The sequence below is a fragment of the Phoenix dactylifera genome, chromosome 17 (assembly GCF_009389715.1).
Source record: "Phoenix dactylifera cultivar Barhee BC4 chromosome 17, palm_55x_up_171113_PBpolish2nd_filt_p, whole genome shotgun sequence".
Lineage (NCBI taxonomy): Eukaryota > Viridiplantae > Streptophyta > Magnoliopsida > Arecales > Arecaceae > Phoenix > Phoenix dactylifera.
Genome location: NC_052408.1, coordinates 13094178 through 13114720, shown reverse-complemented (window position 1 = coordinate 13114720; position 20543 = coordinate 13094178). Strand labels below are relative to the sequence as shown.

At 41.8% G+C, this 20543-nt stretch overlaps 1 protein-coding gene across 1 annotated transcript; it reads right to left on the bottom strand.

Moving 5' to 3' along the window:
• Window positions 1–5499: 5499 nt before the first annotated feature.
• LOC103717246 (probable cytosolic oligopeptidase A) lies at window positions 5500–19295 on the bottom strand. Its single transcript, XM_008805564.4, has 17 exons — window positions 18870–19295; window positions 18615–18782; window positions 17671–17794; window positions 16488–16564; window positions 15162–15305; window positions 14796–15026; window positions 14613–14703; window positions 12899–13020; window positions 12394–12501; window positions 12065–12310; window positions 11702–11847; window positions 10060–10177; window positions 8854–9013; window positions 8736–8767; window positions 8553–8618; window positions 6401–6472; window positions 5500–5835 (listed from the first exon to the last, which is right to left on the bottom strand). The coding sequence occupies exons 1-17, from the start codon at window positions 19263–19265 to the stop codon at window positions 5749–5751; spliced, it is 2388 nt and encodes a 795-aa protein (XP_008803786.1). The 5' UTR covers window positions 19266–19295; the 3' UTR covers window positions 5500–5748.
• Window positions 19296–20543: the final 1248 nt, after the last annotated feature.

The window sequence follows — 20543 nt, the reverse complement described above, 5'->3', positions numbered from 1 at the left end:
AGTGACTATAGAACTTGTTGGTGGTAAAATGGACCACCCCACAAATGCAATTATAGCACCCAAATCCGTCAGCAAGATCGAGCTCATCCAAGTGATCGGGCTCTTCGGCTCATCCAAGTGATCGAGCTCTTCCGCTCTCAAGCTCATCAAGTGATCGGGCTCTTCTAAGTGATCGAGCTCATAGGCCGAGCCGAGCACAGCGAGCCGAGCACAGCAGGCTGCCGAGCACAGCGAGCCGAGCACAGCAGGCCGAGCACAAAAGGCTGCCGAGCACAGAAGGCCGAGCACAGAAGGCCGAGACCAGAGAGCGCCGACCAGAAAGGCAACCCCGCCGAGCCCATGCCTTAGCCAAATATCCAATCTCCGCCTAACCCTCCAAAGGATCTGACAACTAAATATATGACTCCACTTCAATCTGCCACCATCCCCAAGTCATTAAGGCACAAGATCTCCGCAGGCATTCGGCACACCCTATCATTAATGCATGAGACCCCCTCAGGCCTCCAATGCACTCAGTCATTAAATGAACACGGCTCAAGATGATCTCCGGATCACTGAACCATCAAAGCGTACGGCTCTTTCTGACCACCGGTTCACTCAGCAATCAATGCACTTGTCATCTACGGACCCCAGGCCCACCACGGCCGGCGGTTCAACCACCCCAACGGGTCCGATCAATCGTGACAGCTCCCTGACAGTGACGGTAACCCATTAATTCGCCCAGTCACATCACAGGTAATCCGGCCACCCTCCCTATAAAAGGGGAGCTTCTCCCTCTAAGATGGGGGAGGCCTCTTCCTCCCAAGGGGATTATTTCGGACTTCCACATACAATCCCTCTCTCTTCTTCAAAGTTAAGCCCCCCCTCTGACTTAGGCATCGGAGGGCCGGCGCCGGGGAGCCCGGCCACCGGTTTTCCTTGCAGGACTTGCACACCCCCCGCGGCGGAGGACGCAGCCAGCCGGCGCACCGCCGCCCGCCTCCTACAGCAGCGGAGCTCCTCCTTCCCCGGCTTCACGGCAGCCCCCAGGTCCAATTTCCAGCAACAGTTGGCGCTAGAGGAAGGGCCCGAGTTCGCTACCATGAAGCTAAGAAGCAAAGGGGCTTCCAACGCCTCTCGACGTCCTCCACCAAGCCCAGAATGTTCCGCTCGGAACTCACCACCCCCGGTTGAGCCAGCACCTCAAGTTCAACCGGAACAATTTGATGCCCTGGTGCAGCAAGTGCAGGCGTTGGCTACCGCCGTCCAAAGCTTGCAACCCAGGGGCATTCCAGCAGCACCGCCTCCCCCAGCTCCAGTTCAACTGGAGCCCCCTACAAGCGGGCTTCCTCTTCGAGGTCAGGACTCTTAAGTCCAGGCCTCCCTCTGGAGAGAGCACCCAGTCAGAGATCACGGAGGCTGGCCACAGCCTTTAGAAGCCGAGTCGGTTCCAGGGCAACCTGCACCCGGAGGAACCGCTGTAGCGATCCCCCAGAATGATGAACTCGACAAGAAGGTCGAGGAGCTGGAGCGCCAGATCCAGGCACTCCATGGAAGGAAACCGGGACGTGATGGTGACTTTGAGTTCACCACAAAGTCCCCCTTCTCCCAGCAAATTGATGACGAACCAGTCCCGCCGCGGTTCAAGATGCCCCAGGTGGAGCCTTACAACGGCAGGGCCGACTCCCTTGACCACCTGGAAAGTTATCGGGCCTTAATGGCCCTACAAGGAGCCTCGGAGGCCATGATGTGCAAAGCCTTTCCAGCAACGCTCCGAGGACCGGCCCGGCTTTGGTTCACCGGGTTGAAGCCGAGTACTGTCTCCTCCTTTGAGCAGCTCGGCAGGCAGTTTGTCAGTAATTTTGCCGCTAGCCAGCCCCAGCGGCGGACGTCGGACTCCCTCCTTGACATCAAACAAGAGGAGGGAGAGTCCTTCAAGGAGTACTTGGATCGGTTTACTGCCGCAACATGGGAAGTCCGGGAGCTGGACCAGTCAATCGCCATGTCGGCACTAAAGACTGGAGCCCGGTCTTACAGGTTCCTCTTCTCTATCGAGAAGAACTTCCCTGCGGACCTCACTGAAATGTTGACCCGAGCTCGCAAGTACGCCAAGGCTGAGGAAGCCATGGCCTCTCGGCGGGAGGAAGCCGAACGACCTGCCAAGATGCAGAAGAAGCACCAGGAGCACTCCCAACCAAGTAGCAGATTCCCCTGGCATGAGAAAGAGCCTCCTTGGCCCAAGAGCCTAGCTCGCCCGGGGTCTTCCCTCCAAAAATTCCAGACGTACACTCCTCTCACATCCACCCGAGCAGAAATCCTCATGGAGATTGAGGGTCGGGGCTACCTCCGACCTCCATTGAGAATGCGTCCGACAGAGTCGCGGAAGCACTCGAAAAAGTACTGCCGCTTCCACCGAGATCGCGGCCATGATACGGAGGATTGCTACGAGCTTCATGATGAGATCGAGGCACTTGTCCGCCGAGGTCGGTTGAGTTATTTTGTCCGTGATCATGCCTACAGGAGAGAGCCCGAGGAACAAAATCCAGTGCCTCATAAGGAGCAGAATGACCACTGACCTCTCACGGGCATCATCAATACCATCAGAGGGCGGGCAACTAGAGGTACCAGAAGCTCCGAGCTCGGAGAAAAGAGCTTCCTCAAAGCATCCGTGCTCTGTGAAAGTCACATCTCCTTTTCTGATGAAGACCAAAAGGGTGTTGAGCCCTCTTTATGACGACGCTGTAGCTATTTCCCTCATCATTGCAAGGTTTTAAAAAAAGGATTTTAGTACATCATGAAAGCTCGGCTGATACCTTATTTTGTATGCCTTCCAAAGGATGAACGCTCCTCTGGCTAGATTCATAGGAGATTCTACCCCAAGAAAGTACTATGAAGCTAAATCCTTTCATGGTCCAGAAGGCCGCCGAGCTCAGAAGGCTGCCAAGCTCCGAAGCCTGAATGCAGAACACCTCCCCCAGAAAATCGAGCCAAAGAAAGCTAGTGCCAAGTCGGAGAATCCAAAAAACGACCAACGTCGCCCCGAATAGGGCGCACGATCGCCAACGGACGAGGTCCGTCTCCTGTATGCGTCTCCAATGATGCTCTAGCTAAGCTCGGGACGCCGATTCGACGCCATTCGACGCCATTCGACGCCATTCGACGACACTTCGACGCCATTCGACGACACTTCGACGCCATTCGATGACACTTCAACGCCATTCGACGACACTTCGACGCCATTCGACGACATTCAACGCCATTCGACGCCTTTCAACGCCATTCGACGCCTCCTACGACAAGCCAAAGAAGGCCGCTGAGTCAACCTGGAGCACTTAACTCCAACTGCATGAGAGGTACACCCTACTTGGCACGTACATCTTTATACATATTTGGCTATATTACAGGATGATCGACCACTGGACTACTTCCTTTGTCCGAGCCAAAAAGCAGCTCGAACTCGGAAGTCGGGGGGTAGTGTTGGTGGTAAAATGGACCACCCCACAAATGCAATTATAGTACCCAAATCCGTCAGCAAGATCGAGCTCATCCAAGTGATCGGGCTCTTCGGCTCATCCAAGTGATCGAGCTCTTCCGCTCTCAAGCTCATCAAGTGATCGGGCTCTTCTAAGTGATCGAGCTCATAGGCCGAGCCGAGCACAGCGAGCCGAGCACAGCAGGCTGCCGAGCACAGCGAGCCGAGCACAGCAGGCTGCCAAGCACAGCGAGCCGAGCACAGCAGGCTGCCGAGCACAGCAGGCCGAGCACAAAAGGCTGCTGAGCACAGAAGGCCGAGACCAGAGAGCGCCGACCAGAAAGGCAACCCCGCCGAGCCCATGCCTTAGCCAAATATCCAATCTCCGCCTAACCCTCCAAAGGATCTGACAACTAAATATATGACTCCACTTCAATCTGCCACCATCCCCAAGTCATTAAGGCACAAGATCTCCGCAGGCATTCGGCACACCCTATCATTAATGCATGAGACCCCCTCAGGCCTCCAATGCACTCAGTCATTAAATGAACACGGCTCAAGATGATCTCCGGATCACTGAACCATCAAAGCGTACGGCTCTTTCTGACCACCGGTTCACTCAGCAATCAATGCACTTGTCATCTACGGACCCCAGGCCCACCACGGCCGGCGGTTCAACCACCCCAACGGGTCTGATCAATCGTGACAGCTCCCTGAAAGTGACGGTAACCCATTAATTCGCCCAGTCACATCACAGGTAATCCGGCCACCCTCCCTATAAAAGGGGAGCTTCTCCCTCTAAGATGGGGGAGGCCTCTTCCTCCCAAGGGGATTATTTCGGACTTCCACATACAATCCCTCTCTCTTCTTCAAAGTTAAGCCCCCCCTCTGACTTAGGCATCGGAGGGCCGGCGCCGGGGAGCCCGGCCACCGGTTTTCCTTGCAGGACTTGCACACTCCCCGCGGCGGAGGACGCAGCCAGCCGGCGCACCGCCGCCCACCTCCTACAGCAGCGGAGCTCCTCCTTCCCCGGCTTCACGGCGGCCCCCGGGTCCAATTTCCAGCAACAGAACTATTTTTAGATCACAATATTATAGATGAAAATTAAAATTTAAAAATTGATCCATTTGTGGTTTATTAACTAACAACTAAATTATGTATTTTTGTATACCATGATATACACAATGACCCCAAAACCATTTCGAGGTTGTTACTTAAAAATGGAAAATAAAATTTGTTTGCTAATCACTCTTTGCATCATGAATTATATTAAGATTTAAATCAAGTCACTTTTTATTTCAGAATTTATAATAGATATCAAATTTCATTTCTCATATGCGACACCGAGGTGCGTCTAAAAATTCTGCATACAAAGTTAAGCACATCACGCAACTAAGAAAGGTTGAAACTAACAAATGCCGATTAGGACATGTGCCTGTTTTTGTTTCTATTTTTTCTTTATATTTTTGAAAATCTAAGATAAAATTAAAATAGACTAAACAAATATATATAATGACACGATTTTGTTTCTTAAATTATTTGTAAAGCTCTTACAACTTTTTAGCGGCCAAGATTTATTGCTTACTAAAAAACTAATAAAAATAAAAAGAATGGCAGAAGTTCCCAACAAGCTATCTCCAACATGAATATCCATGTGATCTTTCACTTGCTTGTTACGAAACAAACAAAACCAATTTTAAACTACAGAGAGCAACCACGGAAAACTTGGCAGACGAAGAAACGGGAAGATGGAATGACAACATAAAGTTGCCTCCGTTAGGTCCAACAGCCGATCTATGCTCTTCAAATTGCAATAGGCTGATTAAAGGCGTGCAGTCCTCAAAGCTAGTGCTACAATTTCCGCACACTAATGTAACTGGCATTCTTCCTTAAAACTTATGTATCTGATAAGTGATAAACGGTACTTGCAAGGCAAGTTTTTCTATCCAACAATGGTACAGGAGCAGGAGAGGCGACACCCATTTTATTTGATGAAAAAACGAACAAAAGAAAATATAAATAAGACAATGAAAATAAAGATGAAACAGTGAACGAATGAAAAGGCAAATAGCAAGATAACACAAAGTAGAACAATAGACATTTTTGTTGCAATGAGCATTTATATTTTGATCCACAACATTTTTCAACTATCCCAATTTGCCAGAAAAATCAACAAGCAGAAGTTGGTACCAAGTACAGCAAAGAATAGCTTCTTTTTAGCATTGATGGGATGGGACTGATGCATGATCTTCATTGCCAATGCGATTTGAAATATGAATGTTTTATCTAAGAATCGACTAAGCGGAGGCAGCAATCGGTAGTAAGCCATTGTGCCTCAGTAAGGGCTCTGGTGATGGTTCACGTCCTCGGAATGCAACAAAAACCTGCACCGATATAGCAAAAAGAAAATACTTAGAAAACGAAATTTATTAATGCGAATCGCATCAGCATCGAACAAGAAACACAGAGCACTCTTGTAGCTCTCCACAGAAACTAACAAGGCTAGAATACAGCAATTGTCAGAACACGAGACCAAGACAATCGGGGCTTGGCCCGGCCACAGGAGGTCCCTGACGGTAGGCAGGACTAAAAGTTCGAGGGCTGTACGACGGCTCCAAGTATTAAATGCAGCAATTTCTAGGCAACGATACTAGCACGATGCACCATAAAAATCAATTGAAAAGAAGATTTGGGGCATTGGAGCCTGAGATTTGAACCAAGAAAGGATAGTTAAGACGCGAGTTTCTGGATATCGATATGCCAGATTATTAGGTGGGTGAATGGTTGAATCCACCCACAAATGCTACTACAAAGGCCTACCCACAGCAAGGCAGCGCTTTTGTACGTTTGGCCCTTGACATGGAGAATTATGGCCCAAATTTACTAGTATTCTCAGCAAAGAGTGAACAATACTAAGAGGATAAACCTGCTACGCGATATGTCTCTCACCTCTAGTGGCGATTTTCCACCTCCAAATGCAAGAATGGTCTCACGAAACCTGTGACCAGTTTCCCTGATAGCCTGCCACAAGAAAGGTCATACATCAGTTGAATTTGAACTTCCTGAACAATATATTCAACTGCAGATGCTGCTCCAATCTGCCTATCGCTTGCTTGCAACTAATTTTAAGAACAAGCACAGATAATATAGAGAAGAAACATGCAGGCGAATGTCTATGGGCGCATGCCCATGAATGCACACAACAAACACACATAGAGAGAGCAGGGAGGGAGACCCATACCTATTAGCTAAGCATCCCGAACCATGTACCATTTGTTAGGACTTCAACAGGGGAAAAAAAAAAAGAAAAAGAAAGGAACACCTTGTCTATACACAATCCAAATAATTCTCTGTTCTTCATGTGGTATGGGAAACTTAGTGAATTAGAGTAGTTTAGGTAATTTTTATTTGAATTTCAATGAAATTTTAGGACTGGTTTTCTTACAATATTTCTACACATTTTGAAGTCCTATTTTAATTAGGATTCATGTCTAGGAGTCCTATTCTAGGTATAGCTTGGAGAAGAAATTTTCTATAAATCAGTAGGATTGCATTTCAAAGTCGTTTTAGTACCTTTCCATGTGGGGTTCAAGATGAATCAAAATTTTGCAATTTTTTGAAAATACAAATTTTCTTTTACTATATAGAGAGATCTAAATTTGTACAAGATAGAAATAAGAAAAAAAATTAAACGGGAGGGTGGCGACTGCTTTACTCAATCAGATTTAAATGCAAATATTATGAATTTGCTGTACCTTTTGTTCCTCATGGTGTAATTATGTTGAACAAGAATGAGGCTTACAACCCCTTCTCTCCTCCATACTAGATTTTGAAATCCCAATCAAACACAGTTTCATATTTCTTTGGGTTCACAACTGCTTCCCTTGTCCAATTTGTATTCCAATTCCAATTTTCTAGTACAATTTTTAAATTAAAGACAGGTCTGTTCCAAATTTCCAGTACCTATTTCCATTTTAGCCCTAATTCCATTCCTGTGATTGGTAAACCAATCGAAATGTTTCCATCAAGAACCTAGAACAGAATCTGAAGATTCATATTTGAACTTGGTCACATCACATCAATGTGCATGCGTTGATCTAAGATTACAAGACCTTCTTTCGAGTTACAAGACTCTTCCATGACTAAAACTGAAAAGACTCAGGTTCTCAAATCAAAAGGACATAGATATGACTGATGCGAAAATGGAGAGAATCAGCTTCTACTTGAATAGCTATCATTCTGTTGCCATCAAATCTTCTTAAAACCTTCCATTATCTCTTGAATGTTTAGATAATGGATGTTTACACTTGAAGTCAAGGTGCTTGAATTAATTTTGATCTATCTTTGCAATGTCAACTTATTGATGATTTGCATAAAGATGCATATGCATACAGTAAATTCGCATGCATATCAGTAGCAGACCCTCAGACATTACCTAGTTATGTTCCAAGCAATCCAGGGTCCTAGCAGGGGCAAATTAAGGACGGACCCTAACCTGTCTTTTTTTTACACATAACGGCTTCCCCGAGGCTTGAACCCGTGCCATTGCACTTGTCAGCCCAAGCTTTCACCATTACACCAGGCAATGACCCCTCATGTGCACCTAGCACAAATTATTAATTTGTGTCACTCTAGTTTGTTATCATTTATCGTGAAAGACATTTGATCATCGGACTTTTTGAATCTTCATCAGCACGTGTTAACAGAAGTGTTTCTAGAGTGATCATCCACAGAACATTCACCGGCATCAAATGGAATAACAGTGATTTGTTCATAAATTCAGTGCATGCATACCTTTGGATAGGCAATTTGAGCTTTCATTAATCACTATCAAAGAAATTTTGATTCATCAAGTGAATTTGCTTGAGACCTAATAGTGTACCATTTAATTCCTCTGCAGTTTTCTAAAAAAGCAACACTTTTGGCCTCATCTGCGAGTACATAAACCGCTGAAAGGTTTCTATAGAACAGATAACCAGATATAATTTGGTTCAAATTGTTCTATATTCCTTCCATTCCAGTTGTAAAGAGCAGCATGGACCTTATCAGTTCAGATAGATGATATACTGTCTTAAACAAGATAAACTGCAGTCAGTCATACCTCATCACTGTCCAACCCAGCATCCTCAAATGCAGAGAAAGCATCTGCCGACAACACCTCTGCCCACTGCATGGTAATATATATAAAATTGAGCACCCAAAAAGTATGAGGGGGGAGAGAGAGAATGTATATGTACATCAGAAAAGGTTACGGGGAGCTGATGGATCTATTAAAATGAGTTACCTTGTAACTATAGTATCCAGCTGCATATCCACCTATAAGCAGACAAGTAGCAGCACCATAAAGAGTTGAAACAAGAACAAATATAACAGAAATGCATAACAGAGACAGGACTCTGAACCTGCAAAAATATGGTTGAAACTGCAAAGAAATCTGTCTTGTGGCAGAGGAGGGATAACTTGTGTTCTTTGTGAAACTCTTTGATCAATATCATATATAGATTCTGGTCCATCTGGATTATACTTTGTATGCAGTTCCAAATCTATGGTAGCAAATCTTATCTGCAGAAGTTAACAGAGATTAATTAAAGAAAAAACAAAAATAATTATCTATGCATATGTTAGAGAATAGAAGAGGTTATGTATCAGTTTTCATTATCAAAATTCATCTAAAACAAACTACCCAACCAGGTCAAGGTAGCGGTGCAACTGATTTATAACATGGACTGCCCATGTACTATCAGAAGGGAGTGAGCCTGCATGATTGTGCTAAACAATCAAACTTCATTGAAACAGGTCTTAATATCTGCCCCAGAAAAAAAAAGGCCTCGTTCAGTCCTCAAAAGAAATTCAAGATCTTCCTTAAAGCTGTAAGGGTCTGATTTGGATAAAGTGCCAGTTTATAAGATGGCTGGAGAATTTTATAGAAATGTAGCAGTCATTCATAGATAGTTTTGGCAACTTTAAGAGTATGACTAAAGCACCTATGCTTTGGAAGGTTACAACGTAGTCACTCAAGAGTTGGTCCCAGACAGTTACACAACCAAAGGAAACTAAGAAAACAGCCAACCAACACAGATAGTTGCCCTTTAATCATTAAGAGGAAACCAGGAGTCCTAATCACCGAACATGATTGCACTCAAAAGACTGTTTACTAGGGCCAGGTGATCCCCTTTTGTATTAGCATTTAGTTGTCTGGAAAATGTTGACAAAGTATATGTTCTATACTGTGTTCCAGAAACTTGAAATGACCTTACAAACTACATTCCCCCACGTGGGCAAACCCATACTCCTGCTCACCGTCATTACCAAGACCACTTTGAAATGCTGAGAACATGATCACTTGCCCAACACCTTCCCAAACCACCCCCCCCCCCCCCCCCCGGCCCCACACACACATACACACTCCTGGCCCAAAAAAAAAAATGTTGGGCTATCATTAGTCAAAGAATGCCAAGATGTAAACACTTACAGGAAAGAAATGCATACAGTACTAATGTTTATCTTACAATCACACAAGTGATGCTGCAAATGAAGGATAAAACACATCCACGAATTAACAAACATGTGCGTGAATGAAGTAAAAAGCGTAACCTAACAACACCAACCTGACGAAGACTCAGAGAGCCAGCACGGAATGTCTTTGCAGCAAGAAGCTTCAGATAAACTTCTTCCGGAAGGGATTCACCAGTTTCATAATGTTTTGCAATGCTCATGAGAGTATCCCTGCCACATCCATAAGACCATCAGAAGGTTCAGCTAGAAATGCTTCTTTTTGGGGGGTGGGTGGTGGATGTTGTTGATTTTCTTGTGAACCAATCCATGCAACCTTTTCTTCATTCATATGCATGAATGTATGATGATGACAAACATTTATATGTGTTTATTAAGAGTCATAAGGATCAAGTGCACCAACTTAAAGAAAAAGCTCAAGCTTACTGCTTGAAGTTATGACAGTACAGGGTAAATACTAGGATGTGTTAGATATTTTCTGCTTCCCTTCAATTCAAACAATTTATACAGCACAAAGGTAACTAAGTCCTGGAGATTAGGGAAACTCATAAACAAACGGAAAAAGCACAATGTGTCTGTGTATTGAAAAATAAGTAAAACAAGAAAAATGTCTATATGCTGAACCAAATGAATAAATACGTGTGCATGTCTATATATAAAATTTGCTGCTAAAAGAAACATTTTTAATGAAATAAGTTCTCAAAGGAACCAAAACAAAATGGATAACCAAAATGTATGGATCACTCAATTAATCTCATTTCCAGTTTCCATCCAAAAATGGATTAGCCTACATGGACTTCATTGCACCATGTTCTGTACAGACACTTGAGGTTCCATTTTGAACGAACAAATAAAACTATAAAGTTTCATCTAAGACCAAAACGTGCATAATCAAAGATTTAAATAGTGTTTGTACTACTCTGCGTTGGTTATACCAAACTGCAGGATTAAGGTACAAGTGCCGATATGCCCCTTCGTCCCTCTCCATACCAATAAACTGTGCATCAACTCATTATCACTATATTAAAGAGGTGTACCATGTGTCGGTATAGTATTGTACCGCACAAGTTCGAATTGTACCGCTCTGCTACTAGGATGGGTACAGCACTTATACCTTAACCAACCACACACACACACACACACACACCAAGATGGGGCGTGCTTAAGTTGGTTATTTTACAACATGCACATGCATTTGTACACACATAATTGAGTCAACTTTTGACAGCTCACCAAGATGGGGCGTGATTAAGTGTGGCGGAGGAAGAGTTTTTATAGCAAACTACGTGCATAGCTTCCCACTGCCAAATTTACCAAATATAAGACAATTGTTACTGACAAAAACTACCAAACGATGCATACACAACAATCCCAAATAAAAACAATGCGAATTACCTACACCACTAAACCTTGGTTCAGATAATATAACCCCTTGCCACTTTAGGCAAGTAGTGAGGGTTCGATTTCAAAGGGCATCAGCCCTCACTTTCACCCCTGATTATACTAAGCTCCAATTCCACGAGCAGTGGCTTGGTCTACTGAGGGGCCTGGGCTCCGGCCTGGGTGCAGTGCTATTGGTGCAAGGTAGTGGGTGGGGAGTCGCCTCTCCCAGTTTTTTTTTAAAAAAAAAAGTTGAACAACCTACCAAAATAACTATTTGTAGTAGGTCATTATCTAGAATGATGTAAATGACTATTTTGTTCAGAATTTTCAGAAATACTTGTTTAGCATTGTTACCTCTGATAGCACCAGTTTTCCATGAACTGAGAAGGTAATTCAATAGCATCCCATTCTATACCCCGAATCCCAGCAACTAGCCCTTCATCTTGTTTGGTAAGCATATGCTGAAGTGCATGACCAAATTCATGGAACACAGTCTCAACCTACAACAAAGAACCAATTGGCATAATATTTAGCACTTCAGACCAGCATGATCCAATTAGAACATACATCTGCTTAAAAGCTTAACTGATAAACTAAATGGATATATATATTCCCTCTATCCCAGCAAAACATCAGAAACAGCAGTCGCTTGCAATTCCTCCTATGCATGATAGATCACTTACAAACTGACCAATTACCATCAAGTGTGACAATTACCTCGCGGAATGTCATTAAGCTGGGTTTGTCACCTAATGGTGGTGTTTGATTGCACACCATGTGGGCAACGGGCAACCTAACAGGAGCCCCATCATGTGCAAGTACATAACTACGAGCTACCACCTCATCCATCCAAGCTCCACCACGCTTTTCAGAAGGCCTAGAATAAGGATCAAAATAGAAGTAGGCAATTGGATTGTTTGAAGAATCTTTTACACAGTAAAATCTGACATCATTATTCCACACCTGGAGGAAAAAAGAAACAAGTAACATGAAGTGGCAAGTATTATGGTTTGCATTACTGCAGTAAAACAAGAAGTAGACCTTACCGGAGCCAATCCATCAGCTGGTTCTATGCTGATGTCAAAAAGTTTATTGGCAAGACTAAAAAGGCCATCCATAACCTTTGGCAACGAGAAATATGGGCGCAACTCCTCCTGCACAAGAAAGGCATCGATCAACCTTTGCACATGAAGGTTCTCCTTATATTGCAATTAATCTCATACACAGTGCACGTATAAGATTAAACAACAATTCCAGTCTTGAAAATACCAGATCACAAGGAAGTTCTTTTGTCCTATTTTCTTACAAGAACATAAATTCAATACAATTGTCACCACCTGGTTTCTTATGTCATAGAACAGGAGATTTTAAATACTATAAAGTAATAGTACAACCAAGTCGGTATAAAAGGTCATGGTCCTATATAAAACCTTTTGGAAAATGAAACAATAAGATGCAGAACCAGAAACCAGAGTTCCAAAAGGAAGATATGCCAAAAACGAAGGCAATAGTGCATATCAGGGGGCTGCGCAAATAAGAGAGGAGACAAACCTCATTGATATCATACTTAGACTCTCGAAGCCTTTCACTCCAGAAGTTAATATCCCAATGATTCAATTCATCAGCCTCTGCAGCACCCATGCCTCTAGCAAATGTCTTGAGATCTTCCATATCTGTATGAATCAAAGGAACAGTTAAGGTCTGCATGCCTGCACATAAACTGTCAGTCATAGAAGTGCAGTTTCGAGAACTGGCATATAGGGCATTCAAGTTCAAACTTCAACTTTTGACATCTGTTTCAACTTAAAATCACCAGCACAGGATTGCAGTTCTAGTGACTTCTTCTATTTGGAATGTATCTTGCAACATTGAAGTTGACTCAACTCACATCAGGTCAGATCTGCATGTGCCTGGTTTCATTGTCAAGGATCCATTATGACAAGGGGAGGTCCGATCCAATCGGGTTCTGTCGAGTCATGACTATTTATGCTTAGTCTGGTTGGCTTTGACTGGGGAATTTTGGTCAGGTTGGACCCCTTCAGGTCAGGTTCAGTCAAGTTGCTTAGGGTCAGGCTGGGTCATGTTCAGCTGAGTTATATTTGTTGTGTCAGATCAAGTTGAGTTTGGTTCAGAGCAAGTTGGGCTTGATCAAGACGGTTTATATAGGGTTTAGTCATTTCATGCCATCTAGGTCATGTCAAGTTGGCTCAATTTAGGTCAACAGCTCTAGTTAACAGAGTAAGAAGCAAGTTGGTTCAGCTCGGTGGGTTTGGGCAGTGGGCAGATCCTATCCACTAGACCAAGTCAGGGTCAAGTTGATGCCTTACTTGTGCCCTCTCACTCCCAGGAACTTGATATTCGACCTACATATGGCACAATCAAAATAATGAATTGGACGGGTTTCAAAAATGCAGTTCACCACTTCTGTCCCTATTCAAAGTGAAACAAGCACCAACTTCTGGATTTGTAACCAAACAAGCAAGCAAACATTTAAACATCACGTCTTCCAAGAATGTTTTTTTTAAAAAGATTTTTTCTTTTCTTTCAAAAATAATATGATTAAGTGCTTCTATTATATGAAAGATGAATTCTAAATACAATCAGCATTCAGGAAGCATCAACCAAATAGGGTCGACCAATCTGAGAAGATAAGATTCATCCCATCCATACAGATAGAACAATTTTTTTTTCCAACAATTACCATGCATTAAACAAGCTCTTGCTGCTTGTGCATGGTCAAATAATACAAGTACAAATATTAGGCTAGTCAAAATAGGATGCACATGGTCAAATTATACAAGAACAAATATTAGGCTAGTCAAAATAGAGTGCGCGCACATGCCCACGCACGTGCGATGCATGCACAGAGAGAGAGAGAGAGAGATGACTGCCAAATATCACTCGCTTTGATGAACCAACAATCAAATTGTAGACCGATTAAATATTCATAACAATTGCTTTTACAAATCAATATTTTCAGAACAGCTGATCAATTCCTGCAGAGACTATAAAGTAAATTGAGAAATAATAAAGTAAATTATGAAACAATAAAGTGCTCACTCGCCTCACACATATTGCCCCCTCCCCCCACCCTCAAAAAAGAAAAAAATTATAAGCAGGTAGAAAAATTAGAATGGGAGCAGTGTATGTAAAGACAAGCACACTACATTCATAAAAATGTGCTGCAGTTCTCTGTTTTCTCTGTAAATTTGCTATGCAGGTCTGCAACAAAACAAGCGCAAGAAAGTAGGATGAAATGTAGCACCTTGAATGGCATGATTCCAAGAAGCACTACGTAGCTTTTCAAGCAGCTCTTCTGCTCGATCAATGGTAGCCATTTTCATTGCCATGCTTACCTTCAGAAAGAAGCTACTCTTCAGTCAAAGGGAAATGGGCACTATAAACATAAAACACATAAAACACATAAAACACATAAAACACATCATACCTCAGCATAGTTACTATAGCCAAGAAGCCTCGCCTTCTCCAACCTCAGCTTCAGAATTTGAGCAATAATCGGAGTGTTATCAAGATCCCCACTAGAGGCTCGAGTAATGTAAGCACGATAAACTTCTTCCCGCAAAGATCGGTTCTTTGCATGTAGCATAACAGGATGAAAGCTCGGGAAATCTAATGTTATCATCCAAGGCCCATTTTCAGCAGAAGCATTTTCATGACCCTGATCATATTATTATTAAAAAAATATAAAAAACACATGCAAACATATTTATAAACTACAAAAATAGCATAGAAAGGACAAAATTGTGAGGCAACAAATACAATTTTATATATTTAGCATTCTAAAGAAAGGTACCTTTGATGCAGCTGTTTGTGCTGCCAGAGCAAGTGCCGTAGCAGGCAACCCTTCGATTTCCTTCTTATCCATAATCAATTTTTCAAATTTTTTGGTAGCATCCAATACATTTTCACTAAATTTTTGTGACAATTTCTCAAGTTCCTGCATGTCATTTCCAGAAAACAGCTCAACAAAGACGGATCCATAGGGAAAAAAAATTAAAGGAACCATCAGCAAGTCACGTTGCTCTTTAGCAATTTCAACTATTGCAGATTATATGCCTACCAATAGACAAGCTAATTAACAATTACTCAATTTTTCACATATTTCAGGCCTATTCACTAATTATCAAAAAGCTAATTGAAGAACATTTATGATTACAAATTAATGTTCAAATGTAGTCTACAATGGTGTTTTTGTTATTGTTTGTTGTTCTTGCTTCTCCATTGATTGTTTCGTATAAATATGTATAACAATGTTGCATTTTTTGCTAATTTTCATTTATCCCAAATCTTTCCTGAGTTCTGGAAAATTTTGTGCATTTATTTGGACTTTTATATCTTTGTCTTTAAATGAATTGTTTCTGAAAACACTAATTGCTTGCTCGGATGGTCTCACCACTTACCACTTGGGCAAGGAGACAGGAGTTTGATTCCAATTTGATTCAGCACCCTGAGCATGGAATGGGGTATAGGGGAAGAAAGGTAAAGACTAGACCCTCCGAATCACAAAAAAAAAAAAAGAATTGTTTCCAAGAGCCAAAACTGTCATAGTGATTAGCGCATCTAAGATATTGAGCTTGTCCTAAAATCGAGCTAGGCTGATCCGAGTTTAAATCTCTAGTTCCTGAATTTGTCATCTTAGTTTCACAAGCGAGTTACAATTTTGCTTTGGCCTTTTAATCATTTTTTTCAATGTATTGAAAGATAGGGGACAATGTTGGGAATTGTTACTTTTCTCGTATACATTCATTTCGATCCAGATACTTTAAGTTGTTTCTAAAAGTAGATTAGTTTCAGCTCATTCATTTAAGATATTGGATTTTAAACTATGTCATTCAGTGGTATTGAACCGGCAAAGTTAACTAAAAACAAGAAGAGCAGAATGATGGAATAATAATTGAACTGGCAAAGCTAATTAAAAGCAAAAAGAGCAGAATGATGGAATAATAAGAGCAAACAAGTGGCCATATATCTAAATCTTGTAGGATTAAAATTTCCTTGATGAATTTAAATTAATTGGCACATAGAGAAAGGTAGGCTGGCACAAGGGCATCAAGACAAGTATTGCATAATTCAAAAGATAAAAATAATAAAAGCCACTTATTGGAATGTTAAACTGTACTTGTTCGATTTCATTAAACTTCTCTCTTTGTTCATCCACGAGAGCAACACCATTAAGAACAGCTTCCTTAATTTGTGCTGCAAAATGAAAAGAATTGCTTAAGACAACAAGGAGACATCCAACATGCAAACTATACAATTTAATTTATATAAAAATTCTCAGGCATTTGTGTAAATTAAAACAACAAAACCAATAAGCAATGCAGAAATAATACCGAACTATGTAAAACATAGAAAGATAAAGTAACTCCTTTAAGCAAATACTTCATCCACCATCCAGAACCAAGTTGGATTTATTTCACTCTACCACAATACATCATGATCTTCTCTTTTCTCATTATCATTCAGAAGATGCCATGATTTAATATGATTCATGCTCCTTTCTCTGTGCATCCAGCATTTTATGTTGTAGTGACAAAGGGTCACTTTGTTCATGAAAATGCTAAATAAATCTCAACCCTCATAAACTAACTTGAAAAATCAGGGTCAACGCCTGTTTAGGGGTAAATGACTTAAGAGGCAGGCCCCTGTAAAGAAAAGTTTTGAGGGCACTGACTCTGATTGCCAGGATTGTTTGTGAGGCTTGAGGTTTACTTAGCATTTCTCTTCTAAATAAATATTTAAGAAGGCAGCTTGTCCAGTAAAATAATAAAATGATCAGGAAATTAGAAAAACAAAAAACAAAACGGGCATGACAGTTTATCTACATTTGTATCATTGAACAAGGTTTTTGCTCTGGATGGATAAAAGTTATTCATAACAAAAATGAAATATTCACGTAAAAGATTACCAATCTAACCATTGGTTTAACTATAAAAAGAAATATTATATTTGTTTCAATTCTTCCTCTTGACAGTGAATTGTATTTCTTTAGTTTCTGTTTTCTCTCTGTCTAAAAATGTTACAGAAACCCATATTTCAATCCTTTGCCCACCAAAAATCTCGATAGAAAGAGAAGTCTTGAAAAATAAAGATAATCATTATCTCGGTTTTGATATTATGTAAGCCATGAGACAAAGAATAATGCTGAGGGAACATGTTTTCGGATGCTAGATGGAATCACTACCAAAAAAAGACAATGCCTCACTTATTCCATGAAAAATCCTGAAAAAGGCAAGTTCTATAGTTTCTCGATCTATTTTACATTGAAGAACTATGAAATTGCCAAAGAATACAATACTTACATTCTACTATGCGCTTACGGGCATCGGCGAGGGTTTCCTGGGATGAAGAATTCTGAATAGCCTTGAATGCCTCATAAATGGGCTTACTCTGTCCCAACCTTAGCTGGAATTTGACTTTTTCAGGCTGTTAGAAATGAGTTAAGCAATGTGAAGATATGCAACACAATGGGAAAAAAATAAAAATAAAACAATAAATAGATAGCTGCAAGTAAATCTAGATGGCTGCATTTACATTGAACTACACGATTTTTATCACCAAGTTCCTGGCAAATCATGTCAGAGCATTAATAGTTAATTCCTTGATGAAAAGCACTTATAAGTGATAAATTATTTTGAATGGAGAAGGATTAGCATGAAGAAGAAGTAGAAGAACTCAAATAGACGATCAATTCAAGCCTCGATATCATGCGCAAGATTAAATACTTGCTAGATGATTTTTTTTAGGAAAATGATTTCTGAGAATATGATGCTTGGAAAAATAGTTTTAGTATATTTGGTTGATCATGAAAAAGTAGTGCATCCCAAAGTAGCTTATGTTTGGTTGAGCATCTATTTTTTTGGAAAAATTGTATGAAATATCTATTATTCTCTTAATAAAGGAAAAGATGTTATCCATGGATTTTGAAGGCGATACTTTTGAAAAAAAAAAAAATCCCAATCCCCAACCAGAGGGAAGTAGCTTTTCGATGTCTCTCATGAATTTTTCTTTTTCATAAAATATGAGAATCTTATTCTAATGGAAAATGCCACTTTTTCGTAACTCCGAAAGGTATTTCTTTGTTTCCACCTCACTTTCTCTCCTTTTCTTTTTCTGGCGAACCAAACGAGTCCTGAAGACATCTAAAAGAAAGAACGCACTCCGAATGGGAGTTCCATCCAAATCTATATAAATAAGCAACCACAACATTATTACATCATGAGAAAAATAAAGAACGGACTCAAACCTGGACTTCTTCGATGGCGGAACGTAGCTCAGCGGAATCCTTAACAGCCTTGAGATGGTTCACGACCCCCCAGACCACCTGCAACCGATCCACGATCCTCTCCAGCGGCTCCACCAGCTTCGGCCACGTCGGCTCCACCGTCCTCTCCAGCTCCACCAGATCGCTCTCCTGTACCCGCAAAAACAAAAAAATCATCATCAAGAACACCCCAAAAACCCTAAATCCCGATCAAGAACGCAAGAAAGCGAAATCTACGAGTCTCCTCAACAGCTCGCGGATCCCCGGCCGGACGTGCTTAGCCTCGACGGCATCGAAGGGGGGGAAGACGAAGTCTTGGAGGAGGGGGTTGGAATCGAGACCGTCGTCGGCCACCATGGGACCGAGGGGGGCGGAGCAGAAGGCGGCGGCTGTGGCGGTGGTGGATTTAGGGAGGCGGTGGAGGCAAAGGGAGAAGGAGGAGGACCAGAGAGGACAGAGGAAAGATTTATGGCGATAGGATTTGGGGGCAAGGGAGAATCGGATGGGGGAGGAGCAAAGGGGGAAAGAGCGAGTGACGGAGATACAAGCCGCCATGAACATGTTGAGGGCTATAAGTACAGCGAGGAGCGGGACCGGTCGGAGACGAGCTCGGGTTGGAGACGGCCGGCCCATTCTCGTACTCTCATTTGCTGACCCGATGGGCTTCGGGTGTGGATAATGTCACGATATCGAGCGGTGGGAGACAGGTATCGTTGATGTGGGGCTGTGATGTGATGCGTGTGGGGTGTCCGTGACCGTCTGATCTGAAGGGCGTGGGTTGATCTTGAATCTAATATGATAGCTTTCTGACTAGTGACCCTCGGGCGGGCTCGCACCGAATGCTGCTAACGGCGCTACACAAGTTACGTAATCAATCCTGGACTAGCTTAAAAAGGGAGGATGCTCTTCATCAAAAAAAAAAATGGTGAGATGCGCTCCTTCCTTCCTGTTTTTTTTTTTTTAAATACTGATTTAGCAAGGAAATCGTAGAAATAGTTATGTTGGTTTGGTACCAACAACATGTCATAAAAATATTAAGACATGAGTTGTCTAAAAATTAATGGACTCTTGAGTATACCGTATCATTTATAAAATACATATGAGTTCCCGACAAGATGAAGCCTAACCTAGGGGGATTGATTTTTGTCAACTTTAAGCATTCAACAATCTTGATTTTCCATGCTTGATGCAAATTGGAATTAGACTCAAGCTCCAAATTGAGGTTAGACTCACACTCATTCCAATATTTTTTTTGATCAAATCACCTAATCACATATTATTTTTGTCTTATGTAATATTATATATTTTATTTTATTGCGTGCAGCCAATTGTTTGGCTAAATCTAACCAAATAACATCTCTTTTGCACGTGCCTTTCTTCTTGATCCCCCGTCATTTTAAACTAATAAGGCCACAATTTTTTCTACTCTAACAATTTAAATGGGGCACAACCATGACACCTCCTGATTTATGATGGTAGGCAATCAAAATTATTGGGTACCATATTTATTAATGTGTGTGTATATATATATATATATCAATATGACTCATCATGATTGTCTACGTTCATCATCTTGTCATTAATGACCAAGTTACAATCAATTCTTCAAAGTTAATTTTTATGATAATTAGCGAGGTAGTTACATGGGAAAAGAGAGGTGGGAAAGATAGGCAGAGGAGAGAGACGGATTACATTCTTAAAAATAATGTATCGTGTTATTAAAAATAAAAAAAAAAACTTTTCTGAAAAAAAAAAGAGGAAAAGGCTAACTTGACAGACTAAACGCCATTTTAGCCTTTGAGCCACCAAAATACCAATCCAGTGGTTGTGGAAAAAAAACTCTAAATAATTAGCCTGCTCTATCCGTGCCATGCAGCTTGATGATATCTTGTATTTTGATACCGTACACTA

Bases quoted from the DNA above. Each gene is read 5' to 3' on its own strand.
- LOC103717246 (XM_008805564.4), bottom strand. From the start codon at position 19,265: ATGGGCCGGCCGTCTCCAACCCGAGCTCGTCTCCGACCGGTCCCGCTC. The intron at 15,306-16,487 runs GTACAGTTTAAC...AATGACATGCAG, and splicing joins AGTTTAATGAAATCGAACAA to GAACTTGAGAAATTGTCACA. The intron at 8,619-8,735 runs GTAACTCATTTT...ATTACCATGCAG, and splicing joins CTGGATACTATAGTTACAAG to TGGGCAGAGGTGTTGTCGGC.